Raw genomic sequence first — 18,910 nt, 5'->3', positions numbered from 1 at the left:
CCATCACTTACTGGACATATTGTTTATTTTAAGCTGCTCATTAGAAATAACCAAATGAATAATTGAGCAAATGATGTCCCTACCCCATGGTGTACGTGAACTCAATGAAACACATTAACAGACTAGATGGAATAAAATAAAAGCAGACATTCAGTTAAAAGAACTAAACTGATTTATTGAGGACTGTCATTGACATAATGACCGTGTTGTTTGCACACATTTTACTTTCCAGTAGGTGCTTGAATAGTTTTTATTTGTCCGTTTCCCTCTGTGTTTGTTTCAGAAACACAGATGCACAGTCACAGAAAGAACAAGGAAAGGAAACCAGAATCGAACAGACACTGTCTTATTGTGACAGGACGTCATTTTTTTTGTGTTGGAGCCTCATGATAGAGCAGCTTGAGAGAAGGGACATCACTTTTCTGTTCTTCATATTAGACGGCTCAGTTGTAACCTCTTTCAAATCTACTGATTATGCTCCAACATTAGCCTCAAAGAAATCTAAACTATTAAAAAATGAGGTCAGAAGAGTCCAATCGTCTTCTGGTCTGTGTGGTTTTAGGTGTGATGCACAGTGAGAGTCTTCATTTAGCAGCAATACATGAGGCATCAGTCTGGAGGTATGTGAGGGGATCTGTGTGTCATGCTCATTTCTGAGGGTCTGTTCATCCAAACATGTCCTGGGATGCATAGGTTATGTAGAGAAAGCCATCGGGGTCTCTGAACTGTGAGTAAACTTCTCCCATGCTGGCTGACAAACAGGACGTGTTCTTCCCTGAGATCAGTAGGTACAGCGCTTGAGATGCCTCTAGTGCTATCTTACTTCTGAAAGAGAAAGAGTGGGACAGGAAATTGGCATTACTGGAAATAATAGCTTGAAAGATTCAGAAACTTCAGGCAGTGCCTCATACAGCGATCCATGGATTGAAGCAATGTGGAACAGCAGCACTGGCCTGATTCACTGTTCGTACAACACACATTCACACTGACTCAAGAAAACAAGCCATGACTCATTTTCTTTTGAGCTGCAAAATCTGACACATGCAGCTAAAACTGCATCACATAACAGAGAGAGAGCGAGTATACACACCTGAGCAGACTGAGGAACTGCCCTAATGTCAGTTCATGTGGGACAAGAAATTTGGTTTTGTCCAGCAGGGGAAGCTTTTTCTCGCGAAGGTATCGCTCCACAATTACCTAAAATACAAAACAAAATTTCTAAAATATAAAAAAGCTGTTGTTTCATGTTTGTTTAAACACTTTATACTAAAAATGTATCTTACCGGTAATTTGTTGGGGAACTTAGACCGAATAGTGCAGACTTCATCTTTTCTTGTTGCTGAATTTGAGGAACAAAATATTATTCATTTTTCTGCAAATGGAGCATTGTTTTACATAAAATAGTGCAGACATCATTTTTGTCACGTTGTCACATATTTGTTTTTCTTTGACTAGGTTACATAAAACCCATATGAAAAATATGAGCATGCATTTAAAAGAAATATCTTTATTTGGCCTGTTTAAAAATATAAATAAATTTAATGAAATTTTTACATACAAATCATTTAATTCAGCATTTATTTTATTTTAAAGTAGACTACAACATATTTTAAAATGTTTCCCATCAACCCAAAACAACTGACGTAGAGGAGCTTGTGAAATGCAAGAGTTGATTGTTAATCTTATGACTTACCGAGGCACTTCTTTAGCTTGAAAGGCGTGATTTCCATGGATCTCTCGTAGGGAGGCATTCTGACTGGAGTTTGGGGAGGCTGGAGACCTGAACTATGGTGAGGTTGGGGGAGGCTGGTCCCGAGCTGACGAAGTGCCCACGGGTGGAGGCTGTCTCTAATGCCTGTTGTCAGCTCGCGGGGCTCGGCCTTTATACGTGTGTGTGTGTGTGTGTGTGTTTAAGGGGAGGACAGTTTGAGGTGTGAAAAGATGAGAAGTGCTTACGCGTAATTAAAGGCCTTGCGGCGATATTAGGGTATGAAGTTGTGAACCGTTACATAAGCTCTCCAGAGCCTCCCTCGTCCTCACACTCGATTAAAAATTAACTGTCGCTGTAAACGAGCAAAACACTCAGACACCAGCTATTTGAAGTTCAGCCCCGTTTTTTTTTCCTAAAGTGAGTGCAATGACAGCTTAATTGCGACTCACGACATCCGTTTGTGTGTGACACCTCGGTGAACAACAGACGTGACAGGCGTGAGAAACAGAGTTCCCTAAACTCAACGGGACAAACACAAGCGGAGCACTCTTTATGCTAAAGCGTGTGAAGCGTTTTAAATACATTCTTTGTATTGAAAAATAGATGAAAACAGATTTTTTGTAAAAAATTCAAGAATCACTGAATGTATAAGCATCCATCTATAGCCTATAGGCTTCCCTCTCCCTCTCTCTCTCTCTCTCTATATATATATATAGATAGATAGATAGATAGATAGATAGATAGATAGATAGATAGATAGATAGATAGAGGCTACACACACACACACACACACACACACATTTTTTGTAATCTTCTACAAATATTTTATTTTCCTAAGAAGAAAATAAGTCACATGGTTACTTTTGGAAGGATGATAGACTCTTCATTTTTGAGTGAACTGTCTTTTGTGTTTTTGGGATAGATGATGAGGTTAGTATGTTACAGACCGCATAACCATCGTGACACAGAGCCCAAGAGCCTCAGAGTTTGGAATAAAAGCCAGTTTCTCACTTACCCTAAGGCCCATCATCACCATGCTCCCATTCTCAATGAGGTCAGAGAGATATGAAATAAAAAATGTACATTATGTGCCAAATGGGCATTAGGCTATATGAAACAATAACAAGGCCAATAGGGTTTGGCATATTAGTCTAAACAAAACTTTTTAAACACATTTACACCTCACTGGCTCAACAATATATCTGCTGAACCACTGAAAAGTAAAACTATGTTTAAAGCGTTTAAACATAACTATACCATGAAATTTCAAAGCAGACTAAAGAGTTACCCTCTTTTTTTTGTATTCAAATCCGTCTAATGTATGCAAAATAGATAATATAAATTATTAGGATTTTAGAAAGAGAAATTATGTTTGTGGGATAAGAAGATTAAGAAATAACCTGAAGTGGAAGAGGATTGCCTTGATTTGAGGTTCCACATTTTGATGGTTTAAGAAGGAAGTTTGCTTATGAATAGTCAAGTTAGTTTTATTTTCAAAAGTGATGAAAGAAGAAAGAGCTTATATGCAGAAAATATTGTGCTATAGGCCTGCTTGATATATTTTGTTTAATCTTATTTCAGAGGCAAATGAATCACAATTGTAACTGTTTTCTAAATTAACAATTTGATTGTACATGCATCATGCTGAAACAAGTCTTATATTATCTATTTATTTTCATCTGATGTTTTCATTTGTGATTTGGTTTCAGTACTAAACTCTACATCCAACATGGATAGACCTATATGGAGTATCCTATACTTTGACTATATTTGACTAATCTTCCTATACCCTTGTGTCATTGATTAAACGATTACTGATGGAAAGCTTGTTTGGTGTGTGTTAGACAGGCAGATACTGTCACCTGCTGGCTAGAAACAGGCTGTCTTTTGTGTCGACAGTGGATGTTCTCGTCGCATAGCAGCGGATAGAGGAACCTGCTCTTTGAAACCAACAAAACCAAGCGGATATTTGATCATCTGGAAAAGTACACAAAGTAGGCTAATAGCCTACACGTCATAAAAGTAACAGCATATCCTGCTCTTTTCAATCACAACGTGGGTCAACATGTTTTACTTTATTCACTCACAGTTGAACGTGATCTAATATTTATCTGGTAGTTGTTCATGAATAATTTAAGTGAAGGAATCTTTCCATGAACTGATAAATTTTTGCTTCTTGAATCGCGCAAAAGAATCTTTCTAGTGAACGAATTTTCGTTCACTAGAAAGATTCTTTTGCGCGATTCAAGAAGGGTGAATCAAATATCTGTTCCACTAATTTTTAGTCTTTAAATTTGATAAATGAGCACAATTCAAGTTTGTATTAAATATTAGGCAAAAGTACAGACTCAAGACATCATAATAACTACAAGCAGATTCACATTCCTCGTCTTAAAAAAAAAAAAAAAAAAAAAAAAAAGCTAGTCAATCAATTCGGTTCGAAAACTTCCCGTCCAATCAGCAGCGAGTTTTCGCGTCTAACTCCTCCCCATTCATACTCTTTTCTTCACAGCGGTGTGCTGTGTGCAAGACTGTCGCATATATGATTCAGTCAACATCATCTTCATCTTCATCATCATGAACCGAATGATAGCTGACGTGATGGTTGTGGCGTCTCAAAATGGTTAGGTGGGAAATCATTTTTGGGAGGTGTATATTAAGACCTTAAAAGTATGCATTTGTTACATGTGCCTCAGTGCGAAAGTTGAGTTGCGACCTTACCGCATTTTCGTGATATATTGTTACGGACTCTGAATTTTAAGCGTCGGCTCCGGTGTTGCTCATGTCGCACAGCGCTCATGCTGCATTGACAGTCGGTGCTCTGGCTAGAGGCGAACAGTGAGCCCTTCCGTTCACCGACCACCGTGTCTGTCTACAAACCGATTTTGCGCGCACAATGGCCGGTCGCCGCGGTTGTGTGAATTCATTATGGTCGGGGAGCGATCGGGTTCGTATCGGAGAGCGGCTGAAAGCCACTCTGGCCGGCATATTGGAGCTGGACCTTCTCAGAGGACGACAGCTGGAGATGGTGGATGCGGTACTGGACATGAATGGAGCGCCCGCTCACCACGGGGAAGGACCGGAGAGCGCCGCCGAGGAATGCGCCGCAACCTCCCGCGGGCAACAGGTCAGTGGGGACGTGGGAAATTCCGAAGGAACATAATGTTCCTCGTAATTTTAACTTTGATCTCCTCTTAGAGGTGGAACCCTGCTGGTGGCACCTGCTTAACGTTTCGGTGACTGTAGCATCCAGTGGATCCCAGGTTGCATGACCTATGCTGGACGCTGCTGTTTACATTTCAGACTTGTACACACCTTTGTCTTCAACTTGTCAAGGTTGAGTTGGAGTGCACAGCTATTTTGGGACCCTGCATACAATGCATGTTGATTGTGCCAAATGCAAAATCCCTTCTAGTGGAAATTAAATGGAGGAGTGGGGTAAGCTGTGTCATTTTTAAGGTTGCATCTGGGAAAGGAAAATTTGATCTATTACGTCCGATTATAAATCAGGACGCATGTTATCAAGTGAAGTGAGAAAACATCTATTAGAAATGTGAAATATGACTTCTCAGAAAAAAAGAGTGGCTTCATGTTGGGGTTAAGTTGAGTTAATGCAACATTAAGATTTTACACACAAAATATACTAAACTAGTTTACTAATATATTACTCTCATTCCAATGTCTTAATTTTTCAGATACCACCCTGGACATCTTTTATTTTTATTTTGAATATTTGATTGTACAAACAATGTAACATTTTGCAGTTATATTTTTAGTAATAGTTCCATTCCCCCCCCAATTCAACATTATCGCGAAAATGCTTTATTTAATAATAAAATAATTTGCGCAAATTTTACGTGTTTTTTTTTTTATGCAGGCAATTCAACGACTGAATTAATCTGCTTTGATATGAAATTAATTTAAGCTGCTATTTTGAAAAAAAACAACAACTTTTGCATACAAAAGAGAAAACATAAAGTAAAAAAAAATACTTTTTATTTTTTCATGTGCATTGCTCAACAGTTGGCACCTGTAAATGAAAGGCTCTTTCTAAACATATGGTCGTGAAAAATTACTCCGTTTTGTAGAGTGTGGCACAGTTTACCCACTGGCACATCTTTCCTCACTATTAGTCCATTTTTAATTTACACATAGGCTACTCTCTATATATTGTACAGACCGTTCAGTTAAAAATGTTAATTTTTGCCATGGTGATGTGGCAGGGCTCTTGACCAGGTATGGAGGACTGATAACAGGAGCAGTTCACGTGTGTGCTTGTGTAATGAGAGGAGGAGGGAAGTGTATGTGAGAGTTGACAATAGAAGCACCATTGTGTGTTTCCATAAAATGGATCGTGTGCAAGTGAACTCAAGCGAAGCTACAAATGTGAAAAGCATTTAATAGTACTAAATAGCTCATAAATTATTTCTCATGTCCTTCATTTATTATTGGGCATTTATATAATTATCCGGTATCTCCTAGATCAAAGTGATGTGATTAAGAGTGTCTCTTTCATGGCATTTAAAATTGTTTTCGCAATTACAAAAGGCTTTTGAAGGACACTTACAAGTAGCCATTCAGTCCAGCAAAATGTGCGCATGAGAAACGGCAATATGTATCATGAGACAAAAGCATTAGTCATCATCGGGGCAATGTTGTTGCCTCTCCACCTACGCGACTTCCATTTGCATAAACACCACATGGAGAAATGTTTCTGTTGTTGGCGTCACAGATATCACCTCTCCTCTGCTACCCGCTGAGGGAGAGAGAGGATGGAGGGAAATGGACAGAAAGATGGAGAACGGGGGTGTGCCATGCAGAGCAACTGATATGTTAACCCCTCGCTAGATTAGACTTCTGTGCAATGGCTGAATGCAGCATCAGATTTCAAAGCTTGTATGCATATTTCGTTTTACTGACATTGTTTTATTAGATGGATTCTATATATATGTTTTTCACTTTCAGTCAAAGAGTGGATTGCTCTGATTCAGTGGCTAAAAAGCTGTCTTCCTGTTGCCTCCCACAAGACTCACCTTGTTATTAAAATATGATGTTAAGCGATTTCCAGTGTCGGTGAGGGAATTGAATGAGTAATTCCTCTGTCAATTGAACTGATGGCCAGACTGGATATTTATCTCATTATTTCCATTATTTTATGTCCATTTGCATCATTAGCCTCATATAATGTACTTTCCATGTGCCAGAGCACTCCTTCGTGAATTGATCGGTAGCTGGAAAATGGCCAGTGCACCCTGTGTGAGACCCCTATCAGGTTTCCCCCATTGAGCAAATGCTTCTTCCAATTCCCAATTATCTCCTGGTGAAATGAAATAATTTGCAACTGTATACCGGGATAATGCAGTATAGATTCTGTCTAGATGTGTGTATGGATATATATGAACAAATTTGAACATTGGAGGCAAATGATACGTCTTTGCACATTTCATTCAGTGGTGGCAAGGAAAAATGAAACTGAACTCAAACTCAAAGGGTGACTATATGTTGTCTTTTTTTCTTGACATGTTCCTTGCTGGAATGGTCTAAAATGTCCAAGTGTTGACTTTATTTTACTATTCTTTTTTGATATGCTGAAGGTAATGACTAAAAAGTAGTTTAACTAGTAGCATGCAGGCATTTCACATAATCAAACCAGTTGTGGTGTGTAAGAAGATGGGATCTACAGAGAACGTTCAAACCGATGCAAATGTAACCTACATATAGTGTGTGAGGAACTGTGAAGAGAATGTCAAGAGGAAAACAAAGCCAAAACCCAGGCATTTCAAGCAATTTAGAAATCCTGTCACCCTAGATGGGTTTTTTGTCAAATGCATGTGGAAGTGTCAGTGCACGTGTTAATTCATATTCAACCAGCAAAGACAGAGTTAAAGTATTGCTGCTAAATCGGATGTGTGGGCGAGGAGAGGAGAAAGAGAGCGAGAAAGAGAAGGAGAGAGAGGGCAGGAAGAGAGGAGAGGCCTGACAGTTCTCTGAAGTGAAGTGGGGGAGGCAGTTATATCCAGGATTGGTGGTGGTTGGGAGGGAGGGGGTCTCATATAAGAGATGCCTCCTTCATGCTGTTCCTCTCACTAGGCAACCCATCCCCCGTGCTCTCTACTTTTATTCAAAACTTGTTTTTTTTTTGCTATCTAGTCTGTTTATGCCTTCTCCATGAGTTTTCCACCTTCATCTTTTTCATCCCTGAATGTCCTGCTCACTCTTTAATCTGTATGTTTTTCTTTCCATTTATATTTTTAGTGTCCAAGACAAGATTGTGGCTGAACTGTTGGAGCAGAGATAAGCCTGGTCAAAGTCTGTCTTTCAAAACCCACTGTCCCCCGTCTTTTCTCCCTCTCTCCTTTGTTTCATCATCTGTCTTTCTCCACTCTCTGCTTATTAACAAGCCCTCCCCCGACTTTTCCCCAGTGCATCACCTGCATTGTCTGTGTAAAAGTCTGACAGAAGGTTAATCATCGGACTTAACAGGATAAACACAATAGTCACTTGGTTTGATGGGATGTGCTGCAAAGGGAGATTCCTTGCGATGGGGAGAGGTTGGGGATAACAAACAACTAACTCCATAAACCCCATGTAGATAAGTGATTCAAAACTTCTGAATTGTAACCGAGACATTCCCTTGATGGATCTTAGTTTATCAGTCATTTAAAAAGGTCAAATGACGTTGCTAAAAAAGAACAGTATTTAGTGTAGTGAAATGTGTTTGCGGTTGAAGGTAAAAAGAAAACACATTATTTTTCATATACTGTATGTTCTTATTTCTCCTCTAGGCCCTGCCTTTCTAAAAATGTGTTGATTTTTACAAAATGAAACGCACCGTAATTCCAAGACATGGTGGCTACGGCAGCAAGAATCAAAGTTTCTTTGCATGATTTTTTGGGCAGCGTTATGCAAATCTTCCCACACCATGACATAGACATGTGAGGGCGTGTTTAAACTAGGAGTTTTAGGAGGGTGTGGACAAGTCATCACTATTTATCTCTTTGGGTTTGAGACTTTAGTCTCTGAAACTTTAGGGATTTTATCTATTTCCAAACAGCTTGTAACAATTCAAAGAGAAAGGAAAACTTGAAACCACATCATATGACACATTTAAAATCCTCTCAGAAAACACCTTACAGGTGTATTGTTTTATACATCACAGATACATGGCTTCTATTATGACATTAAGGTCTGTTTCTGGTGATCCTATCACAAGTGGTCATCTGAGACATATTGCTGTTTACATTAGGTATATTGACATGCATCTCAAATGCACCTCCAGTGACCAGCTGTGATCGTATTTCAAGGAGAGGATCTCTGATTTCAGGGCTACGTACTCAGGGCTACGTACACTCATTATGTAAATGTGTTATTGCATGTTGATAAAGCACAACCATTTTTTACAGCACAAAGCACAAAATAAAAACAAATTTTAATTTTTGACATTATGTTTCGATGGGAATGCTGTTATTTTAGTTGAGCATATTAAAGTTCACCTAAAATTAAAATTCTGTAATTAATTACTTATGTTGTTTCCTTACCTGTAAGACCTTCGTCCATCTTCAGGAACACAAAATGAGATATTTTTTATTAAATCTCTGACCCTGTATAGACAGCAACACAATTGACATGTTCAAGGCTCAGAAAGGTAGTAAAGACATCGTTTAAATAGTTCATGAGACATCAGTGGTTCTTCTTATGTGCAAAGAAAACAAAAATAATGGCTTCATTCAACAATTTCTTCTCTTCTGTGTCAGTCTCCACTGCACAAACCGTGGTAGTTACGTTGATGTCTATAGAGGGCCAGAAAGCTCTCAGATTTCATCAGAAATATTAAATAGTTTTTATTAAAATATTAAGTTTTGTTCTGAAGGTGAACAAAAATCCTACGGGTTTGGAGCGATACGAGGGTGAGTATCTAATGAATCATTTTTGGTTGAACCCATTATTCACCCTTCATGCCGCCCCAAAAGTACATGGCACTCTTTTTTCAGATTAGGGCAAACAAATCTTTTTTATAAAAAGAATCCATCTCTGTGAGTTTATAATGCAAGTGGATGTTTCGCCCAAAGTTAACACTTCAAACCATACGAAGTGTGTTGATTCTTTGATTCATCAGTGTGATAAATCAGTGTGTTCTGAAGCGAAGCGATAGGTATGTGTGATTTAAAAAATACTCATAATTTAAATGTTTTAAACTATAAACCATCTGATGTAGTACTTCACAACACTCATGAACCCACTTATGAGAATTTTCCTTTTTGGGTGGAGTACCCCTTTAAGAGTTGTTTTGTGTGGCACATTTTCTGTTTGTCACTTTCATTGATTTTGGGTGCATGTTCATGTCTGTGTATTCCAGATTTTTCAGTCAGATGGTTATTTTCTTCTAAAACCTTTTGTTTTAGTGAAATACTCAATTGACAGGTGGGAGGCGGTCCTTTGCTGCTGTCTTGAATGCGTGATGATGGATTAGTGTTTAGCAACAAATGCAGTGCGATCACATGCATCATGATTGCATGTTTATACCAGGTGTAAACAAGGTCTTTGTGTCATCACCTTATCTTGTAGTAACATGACTCCTCCATCTGTTTCAGAATCTGTTACCTACAAACCCTGATCTGTCTTGCCTCAGCACGACAGGAGAGGGGATAAGCTCACGCTGGTCCACTCTGTCCTGGGACATCCCGTCTGATCTGCTGTCCTCTCCCACTCCAGACTTCCCTGGCACAACCCCGCTTGACTGCGACTCTAGACCAAGCTCAGGTGCTTGTACTCCAAATTAAACCTTTGGTGTTTTTAAAGAACAGTTTAGAATGTCTTTGTGTGGATACCTGAACCTGAAGCAGAGACTGGTTGAAATATCTCGTCTAGATGCTTCTCTAAAGCTATTTTTTTTTTACAGAGGAATTGTGTGATTAATCATGGTTCCACAGTATTGTTTCTCTTTTTAGTATTTGGCATTTGAAGCATTATATAATTATTTAGTCACAGTTGGTTATTCTTAGTATTGTATTTTATTCAGCACTGTTAGTCAAAACCTGGTATGAAAAGATGACTAATATGAAACCTCAAAAATAAATATAAAATGTAAATACTAAGATTTATATTTAGAAAATTCATGAACACCGACTGGTAACTAGGGGAATTAAAGACACCCAAAGAACAAAATTTAATATGAGATATTTACATAAAGTCAAATTTGTTGTCTCTCTTCATCCAACAGAAAGTCAAAACATGCTACAGCTTAAAATATGTAATTTATTTTTGTTTTGTATGTAAAATAAAAGGGAATATCCAGGGGAAACATATATTCAGAAATAATATATCTCATACCAAAAAAAAAACAATGTCTTGATAGTGCCACAAAACCACAAATGGCTTTCTTAGCTGGGATAGGAGAACATCGAAAAGAGTCACTTGAGCACTTTGTGATGAGATTAAACATACACAAGCTATGTAGATTCCTGTAGATCGGTGGAACTATGTGAAATATCTAAATCAAAAGCAGTTATTATTTAAGCCCTCTCTGAGGAATGAGCCCTGCATGAAATAGTAATAGATTTCACACAAGTGCATGACTCATAGCTTGGATAGCTTGGGGCTCTGTGATTCAGTGGTGACCTTTCAACTTCAACATGACACATAGTTTCTGTGTTTTTGGCAGTTCTCTTTTTACTTTGGCAAACATTAACCCAGGCTTTTTATGGCAAACCAATCATTTATATCATGTGTCAGCCCTGAAGCACTGCTCCCTCTAACGCTCTTAACTTCATCCATCATTCCCTTGTCCGCAGGTTTTTACTCGGTCAGTGGGAGTTCTCTGTCAGACTCTTGTTACTCTGTATCCAGCGAGGCGGCTCCTGGAGGGTCAGTGAAAGTCAGCTGTAGGCCTCGCTCTCTGGATCATAGTGCCACTCACTGGAGGGAGGCAGAGTCTCATGGTACAGAGTGTCCTGAGGGCACAGTGGAGAAACAAGAAAGAAGGCCCTTTTCTACTGGTATGACTTGTGATTTTTTGTGTGAGTCATATTTCATTCAAAACCCAAAAGAAAGAAGAACTTAAAAACCCATTTCCCATTTATAAAAGCCAAAATTGTTAGAAATACTTATACCTGATGGTAGGATTTGTTGTACATTTTAATTTTGTTCAAGTTAATTTAAATACTTCTAAATAGCTTGCTGTTTTTTGATAGAAATCTTTACATTGTTCTTATTTAATATACAATAATAATGTAAATAATACATTTACAAACTTTTTTTGTTCTTTATGAACAGGGGATCTTGAGCTCAATAGCCTCATGTTCCTGACAGACCTTTGTTCCAGTTTGGGAGGCATTCATCCCGGCTCTCTTTTACCCTCTTCCAACTCAATTCCACAGCTTCAGCTAGACCCTAAATTTTGCTCTGACCTAGTTTCTCGGAAGACAAAAGAGGTGTACCCTTACCCTAGTCCACTGCATGCTGTGGCCCTCCAGAGCCCCCTGTTCACCACCTGCCAGGAACCTTCCCCCATCTGCCTCTCCCCCAGTCCAGAGAACGATCAGACTGTGGAGCCAGGGCTTGAGCAACCTCCTGAGAAAGGCCAACCCCCAGCCTCTCCTTCCTTTACTCAGCTGGAGCAATACATCAACAGATTAGTCCATCAGCATCACTGCAGGGTGGCTCCTGAAACTTCCAGCCGTGGACCCCAAATAAACATCGCAGGAGCTGGTTATGAGGGAATTCACCCAAGAAGTGCTTCCTACTCCAGCCTGTCCGGAGGAAATGTTACCCCTTGCAGGTCTGTCCTGGGCAATTCAGCGAGAGTCAGCCTCAGCAGTATTGGTAAACGCGCAAGTCGCAATTCCATCAACCTAGGAAACTTGCCCTCCGTGACAGGGGAGGATTTCAACATCAGCCTCCACTTAAATCTGAATTTGAATCTGAATCCAAACCTGAACAAGACTTTGAGTGTTGATGCTAAAAATGTGAAAGAAGAGGTCTCAGGATCATGTGGGCATCTCTCCGCAAGTATAGTCACTCCAACTGCTTCCCCTTCCTCTTCGACGTCCACCATCACCAGCACTCCAAACTGGAGCAGGAGACCAAGGATCTCCACCTGCCCTTCTTCTGTGAACAATCGAGGGTCTCTGGAGATAACTGGAAAGAGTTTTAGGCAAATGGGATTCTCCAAGTCACTAGACTGGAGTGGAGCCTCGAGGGAAGAGGCAGAGGGTTGTCCTCCAACCAAAGCTTCAGACAGCCCTCCCAAACTTAACGAGGACTCTGTAGTAGTATGCGAAATCTCTCGTGTATCTGGCCTGCCGAGATCTGTAGTTCTTGGCTTGATGGAGGAGGGGGTGGAGTTGGATGCCGAATGTTTTAGGAGTGAACGAGAAAGAGGTGTAGGGTCTGCTTCTCCAACTAACGTTTCTACACTGCACTCCTCCCGCTCGTCATTTCAGCACCTGTTTGGATTAGATCGAACACCAAACGCCTGGGCAGGTGCAGGCACTGGACAGGATTACATATCTCAACAGCATCGCCTACAAGTTTCACACTCGGATTGCCATTCGGCACTGACGTCACAGTCAGGTAGCCCTCATTCGGACAATTCCGGTCACACTCCTACTCGTTCTTCTCCCATTCTGCCTTTCCCACATAATCAATCAGACTCCGCCTCCTCTCCAGGCTCCTCCCACAATAGAGTCCACTCGCCTCCTCGGCTACTTTCAAATTCACCCTTCACTCCTGCCCAGCTTTCAGTATTTCGGCGTGACTCCCCATCTCAATGCTCTCTTCCACGCTTTCACCCGTGTAGTTCCCCACTGGAGGGTCCCATTCGGCCTCGTGGAGGTTCCCTCCGGCAGAACGCTGGGGCTGGGTGGAGGCCTCAAGATAGAGGGTGGAGGAGGAGTGGGGATGGAGAGCGGCTCTACCAAGGCAAACATGCATCAAGAGAACTTATTCGAGCATCCACAGTTAGTAGCTATTCAGGCAGGGACTATGGCACTGGATGGGAGGATGAAATGAGCACTGAAACCCCTAAAAAAGGTGGAAAGTTTTGGAAGGGGTTCGAAACCCGATTTTGGGGACGAGAGGAGGATGAGGAGTTTGAGCCAGATGAAAGAGCTGGAGGATTTGGTTGGAGGCACACCTCACTGAAAGAAAAATCATCCAGTAGGCAAGACCAAAGGGGGAACACCTCGAAAAAGAAAGGTACGAGTTGGGACAGTCGCAGTTCCAGCCTCCGGTTGTCCAGGCGAGCGCTATTTCGAAGCGAGTCTCAGGGAATTCTCGAGCCACATTCTCAGAAACGAGAAAGCAATCAGTGGCGTTCCTCGTTTGAGATCAGCCGTGCAGGACGGGGCTCTGAACGTGCTCGCAATCTTGTGAGAAAGGAGGAGAAACATCATTCTTCAACTGCCAGTCTTTTCCATCTCTCTCGTTCCCAGAGCCTGGAGGGAAGCAGTCACTCCCTTTCTCCTCTTTCGTCCCCATCGCTCTCGCCCTCACCACCCCCATCAGCTCCTCTCACCCGTTCCAGATCATTCCGTGACCTTGGAAGGAAAGTGTTTGGGTCTATGAGGTCCCTCAGTTTCAATAAAAACCACAAGTCGAAAAAGAAAGATTAATATGAACATTTCAAAATGGTAGAAACCAAGCTGCCAACTTTTCCAAACTTACAATTTTCTCTCTTTCTGCTTGCTTAGGTGCTTCTGCATGCCATGCTGTGCTGTGTCTATGTGCACTCTTATGGTCATAGTGGTGCTGGTGTTGTTTTAACTATGAACATATGCTTAAAAAAGCACTCTGAAGTATATGCTGACCAGATACAAAAAGATGTTGTTTGAACTTATGCTCAGGACTTTGAAGAAAAATTATAGGATTTGAAATGGTTGTTCAAGTGCTGAAACTGATGAAATAATGACAAATCAATAAAAGTATTTCCAATTTAAAACCATCTTTACTGAATTGCTTGGCAATGACTGCATATGCTGTTACTGATGAGGGAAGTGTTTTATGGTACAATAGGGTTACATGAGATCTGACTTCTCTCATAGCATTTCCATAATCACATTAGCATAATCCATTCGAACAACGGCTTTTGAGCATTCAGTTTCAAATGGCAAATAAATTATCCATAGAGTTCTTTCAAAAATATTTATTAGGATGACTTAAAAATGAGAACTTTCATCTGAAAAAAAAAAATTACAGAGACAACTGGAAGAAACTGAATGCAAAACAGAAGCAGCTAGACAGTGTATTAGCCATAAAAGACCAGAGTACAATGCATTTTAAGTGCATTAAAATTCTCATTCAAGCTGCCACATTGCACCAGATTTCAGCCACGCATCCAGTCCTGCTACGGGACCTTCAACACCAGTAAATGCCATATGTAGCAAATTATCCATACCCTGAAGCAAAATATCCAACTTGCCTCCTGGTGACATCAGCTCAAGCTTCATTTAACTTGATTTATGATCCAACCGAGTTGTGTATTTGTCCGTTGAGGCCTATTTCTGGGTCTTCTCCTCTGCTAACTGCTTCTCACCCGGTTTCTGCTTGCTGAACATGCCTTTGTAAAGTGCCTTCTCTTTCTGAAAGTCTTGGCTTAGTCTCTCCTCCACTCGCTGCAGCTGTTTCTTTACATCAGAATCTGAGAAATGGAGAACAGGGAGATGAATGCCTCATTATTTCCAATCTAAGAACTGACATAAACTTTGAACGCAGATGTGAAACAGCAGTTCAATCGAAGGCTGCAGAGCAGAGGTGTTTGTTCTTACTGACTCTTAAGAAAATGGATGCAACCACAAAATGTAATAACATAACACTGCATTATGTAATGGGCTTCCATACTGTATTCCCTTGTGAAAGCTATCTGAAAATCCCTGGCAGCATTACCAGAAGTTCCCAACCTTTATCTCAGGTGTTTTTTTCCGTCATGCTTTGACACACACATTTAAACATGAACACGTACACATTTTTTTATTTAATAAGACAAGCTAACTTGAAGATAGGTCTGTGGAATACTGTGGAAAATTAGTTTAACTAATCAAATGACCAGCCCAGTAATATTTAATGTGAACCCTGTGTCTGGATTTTTTTCAGCAAGCGGTGTTAGATCATATGACTCCCATGTGATTATCATTGCACACTTACAGCATGCTGAGATTTTCACTTATTTTATGTGGCATTTAACCATGCTCAGATGCCTGTTCACACAGGACACATTTTTGGATTTAAATATAGCTAAAGGAACAGAAGAGAATGCAGGGATCTTGTGACATGTTTTCGAACTATTTTTAACTTGACTTGGCTCATGGCATTAGACTGAAAAATAGCTGGACAAAAGCAAATATCTCACACCCTCATGGACAAAGATAATTAAAATATTTGATAGAATGCAGTCACCCAACGACCCACTGCTCTTTAGATTTTTTTCTCAGCTGGATATCCGCGTTTATATGTGACAAACTGAATCCAGCAAAATCGATTAGTTCCCCAAACTCAACTTGGTAACCCCTAGGAGGGCTCTGGCGACCCCTGGTGGAGGTTGGCGAATGATCAAGCAGTCAAGAAAGGTGGGATGTGGTAGGTTTTTACCGTTAGGTTTCCCCCTGCTGGCCTGTGTGAGGTAATGTCGAGCAGTCTGAGCATCACCCAGCTCTAACGAGGCCACTCCAGCTCTGTAGAGGGCCTTAATGTCCCCTGACCTCCACTGGAGCACCTTCAGACTGTACTCTAACACACGACCATAGTCCACCAGCTCTTGCTGCAGCAGACATGCTGTCAAACACACAAAGAGGTAAAGGGGAATGCTTCCCCAGATAAGGGTTACAAACACTGCCATTCAAAACTTTGTCACCAGTAAGATTTTTGAAAGAGGTCTCTTATGCCCACAAAGGCTTTATATGCTCCAAAACAAAGTGAAAACAGTGATATTGTGAAATACTATTAAAATCTAAGTGTAATTTATTTCTTCGAAGGCAAGCTACATGCTAGCATACATTTTTCTAATTAATCTTTGAAGCACAGAAACTTGAAAAGAACAGTATTTCTTTAAAATGGAAATCTTTTAAGATTATAAATCGCTTCACTGTCACTTCTGAGTATATAGAATATTTTGATATATGAATACAAGTTTATTTCAAAGACCTCAAACTTTTGAATGGTAATGTTTAATAAAGCAAGATTTCTTCTTCTATGGGTTATCATGAGATCAAGGACAAAGTTCATAAGATTTTGTTTTCTATTTCTCATATGATTAACTGTTATGGTTAGAGGTTTTAAATAGATGGAAACTGTTTTGCTGAGATGGACAGAAATGGAAGGATTTGGTTCTGAGGTTTCAAACCAATAGGAAATGGTTGAAACCAAATTGTATGATAATGCATGACCAATGATGATACTTAGCCTAGCCTGCCCAGTAAGAAACTGTTCTTATAAACGAAATTAGCTTTGGAAAAAGGTGCTTGCAAAATTATTACACTTCATTACCAAAGCATTAATACCTCACACCGCCACAGTAACTTTTTTGGAAGGTATACACACCTGCTAAATTGTTATAGCAGTCTACCTGAGTGCTCCTCAGCAGGTCCTCCTGCGTCCGGCTCAGTTTAGGCACCTGAGGCACAAACCCTTGCAGGGCAGAGGTCACCTCAGAGTCCAGGCCACGGAGAACAAGCAAAGCACGATGATAACATCCAATAGCAGTGCGCACATTTTTCTCCCGGTAGAATGCATTCCCCTCCGTCTTTAACCGAATGGCCTCCTGGAGCTGTGACTCCAAACGGGAACCAGATGTTCCGCCAGTGGCTCTCAAACATGACGATTCACCAGCCTCTGCCCCATCATCCCCAGCAGTAGCACCTAAAACCTGTCAAACATAACCAAAATAAGAGTTCAACTACTGCATTATTAACCCTATATGTAGCCACAGCATCTGCATCAGGAGAGCAGTCTGACAATTGATTATATGCTGGTTTTTAGAAGATTCAGAAAGGTCTCCCTCCCATCCTGGCCAAGCCAAACCAGTGTATATCTGTATAAAAAGTCCTCTAGTCCCATCTAAAACCATAAGCAGCGACAAACTAACACCAGCAGAACCACTTTAGGATGTTTTTCTCAACAGAACACTGCTAACTTTCATGTTCATTCATTAGGTGTGAAGTTGAGTGTTTTAAAGCTAACTCATAAATAACTCAAATCATACATGCTCATTAAATCTAAGTGCATATAACATAATTTGCATAATATAAAAAGTTTAATTTTTTTTAAACTAATACGCATATCAATGAATCTGAACTGCACCAGCACAGTACGCAGCCTCGCTTGGATTTTATCACTTAGAAAAGGAAACAACACGTCAAGTCAAGTAATCTTTTTTTCTTTTTTTTTTACCTTTTCGTCCATTGCGTTTAAAAGGCTTTAAGAGGGTTGCAGTCGGCTTAGAAGCCAGTTTAATGAAGAAAATATTGTTGGGACGCTAAAGAGACAAATCTTTGACACTCTTCTTCGTGGTTGTTCTGGCTGCAGCGTTGCATTTGTCAATACTACCTCCTACCGGTACAATATTAATAACGCAAACTCATATGAGCGATTTACATAATATATGATCTAAATCTTTAAAAATCAATGAAGTTCTGATTAAAATACTTCACATGTAACACACAAGGAAACAAAAACACAGAAAAACACATCCATATATTAAAGTTATTTAAAGAAGTATTAAATTCAATAAAAATGATATAATTATTTAAAATGATATGTGTGTATACAATTTAAAATATTTATATAATATAAAAAAATAAGAAGAGAAGGGGGCTACTTAAATGAATTCAATGACAGAGAAAAATAGATCTATTGTGTAGATGTATTGTGTTTTGGGAATCTGTCACATTTTTATCATTAGAGAAGTGAGTCCGTTTGAACGAAAAAAAAGTTGGAGTAGAATTTTAAAACTTCTGTTAACGGAATTTTTTTTACCAAACAACAGAAATCCGATATACGTTTTTAACTGGACCTCACATTTGAGGCATCAAATGTCAGCTTTTCTCTTTATTTCTTTTTAAAACTGATGGGTGTAAAATGTCTTTTTCTGTTAATAATTTCTATTGGTAACAACAACAAGCTTGACGTTTGATTTGGAAACATATGCATGAATTATGATGGATGACCCATTTTCATCATAACGGATCTTTCAATGGGTGTGGCGCTGCC

At 39.9% G+C, this 18,910-nt stretch overlaps 3 protein-coding genes across 3 annotated transcripts; 1 reads left to right on the top strand and 2 right to left on the bottom strand.

The window, feature by feature from the left end:
* Positions 1-154: 154 nt before the first annotated feature.
* Positions 155-2,138, bottom strand: LOC127971711 (microtubule-associated proteins 1A/1B light chain 3C). The gene is made up of 4 exons (XM_052574919.1): positions 1,694-2,138; positions 1,284-1,339; positions 1,091-1,197; positions 155-825 (listed from the first exon to the last, which is right to left on the bottom strand). The coding sequence occupies exons 1-4, from the start codon at positions 1,749-1,751 to the stop codon at positions 666-668; spliced, it is 381 nt and encodes a 126-aa protein (XP_052430879.1). The 5' UTR covers positions 1,752-2,138; the 3' UTR covers positions 155-665.
* Positions 2,139-4,215: 2,077 nt separating this feature from the next.
* On the top strand, positions 4,216-14,648 carry si:ch211-168f7.5 (uncharacterized). Its single transcript, XM_052574966.1, has 4 exons — positions 4,216-4,838; positions 10,303-10,471; positions 11,503-11,706; positions 11,984-14,648. The coding sequence occupies exons 1-4, from the start codon at positions 4,608-4,610 to the stop codon at positions 14,320-14,322; spliced, it is 2,943 nt and encodes a 980-aa protein (XP_052430926.1). The 5' UTR covers positions 4,216-4,607; the 3' UTR covers positions 14,323-14,648.
* A 189-nt stretch (positions 14,649-14,837) lies between these two features.
* ttc9c (tetratricopeptide repeat domain 9C) lies at positions 14,838-18,241 on the bottom strand. The gene is made up of 4 exons (XM_052574967.1): positions 18,092-18,241; positions 17,243-17,567; positions 16,295-16,477; positions 14,838-15,347 (listed from the first exon to the last, which is right to left on the bottom strand). Exons 1-4 carry the CDS (start codon positions 18,101-18,103, stop codon positions 15,205-15,207), a joined length of 663 nt encoding a protein of 220 aa, XP_052430927.1. The 5' UTR covers positions 18,104-18,241; the 3' UTR covers positions 14,838-15,204.
* Between the last annotated feature and the right edge of the window lie 669 nt (positions 18,242-18,910).

Source organism: Carassius gibelio, chromosome B14 (assembly GCF_023724105.1).
Source record: "Carassius gibelio isolate Cgi1373 ecotype wild population from Czech Republic chromosome B14, carGib1.2-hapl.c, whole genome shotgun sequence".
Lineage (NCBI taxonomy): Eukaryota > Metazoa > Chordata > Actinopteri > Cypriniformes > Cyprinidae > Carassius > Carassius gibelio.
This window is presented reverse-complemented; position numbering and strand designations above follow the sequence as displayed.

Excerpts from the sequence above, each read along its gene's own strand:
- si:ch211-168f7.5 (XM_052574966.1), top strand. The coding sequence starts at position 4,608 with ATGGCCGGTCGCCGCGGTTGTGTGAATTCATTATGGTCGGGGAGCGAT. Across the intron at positions 4,839-10,302 it reads CAACCTCCCGCGGGCAACAG|AATCTGTTACCTACAAACCC; the intron begins GTCAGTGGGGAC and ends CATCTGTTTCAG. Across the intron at positions 11,707-11,983 it reads AAGAAGGCCCTTTTCTACTG|GGGATCTTGAGCTCAATAGC; the intron begins GTATGACTTGTG and ends CTTTATGAACAG.
- LOC127971711 (XM_052574919.1), bottom strand. The coding sequence starts at position 1,751 with ATGCCTCCCTACGAGAGATCCATGGAAATCACGCCTTTCAAGCTAAAG. Across the intron at positions 1,340-1,693 it reads CAAGCTAAAGAAGTGCCTCG|CAACAAGAAAAGATGAAGTC; the intron begins GTAAGTCATAAG and ends CCTCAAATTCAG. Across the intron at positions 1,198-1,283 it reads AGTTCCCCAACAAATTACCG|GTAATTGTGGAGCGATACCT; the intron begins GTAAGATACATT and ends TTTGTATTTTAG.
- ttc9c (XM_052574967.1), bottom strand. Across the intron at positions 16,478-17,242 it reads CTGCTATAACAATTTAGCAG|CATGTCTGCTGCAGCAAGAG; the intron begins GTGTGTATACCT and ends TGTGTTTGACAG. Across the intron at positions 15,348-16,294 it reads CAGCAGGGGGAAACCTAACG|ATTCTGATGTAAAGAAACAG; the intron begins GTAAAAACCTAC and ends TCCATTTCTCAG.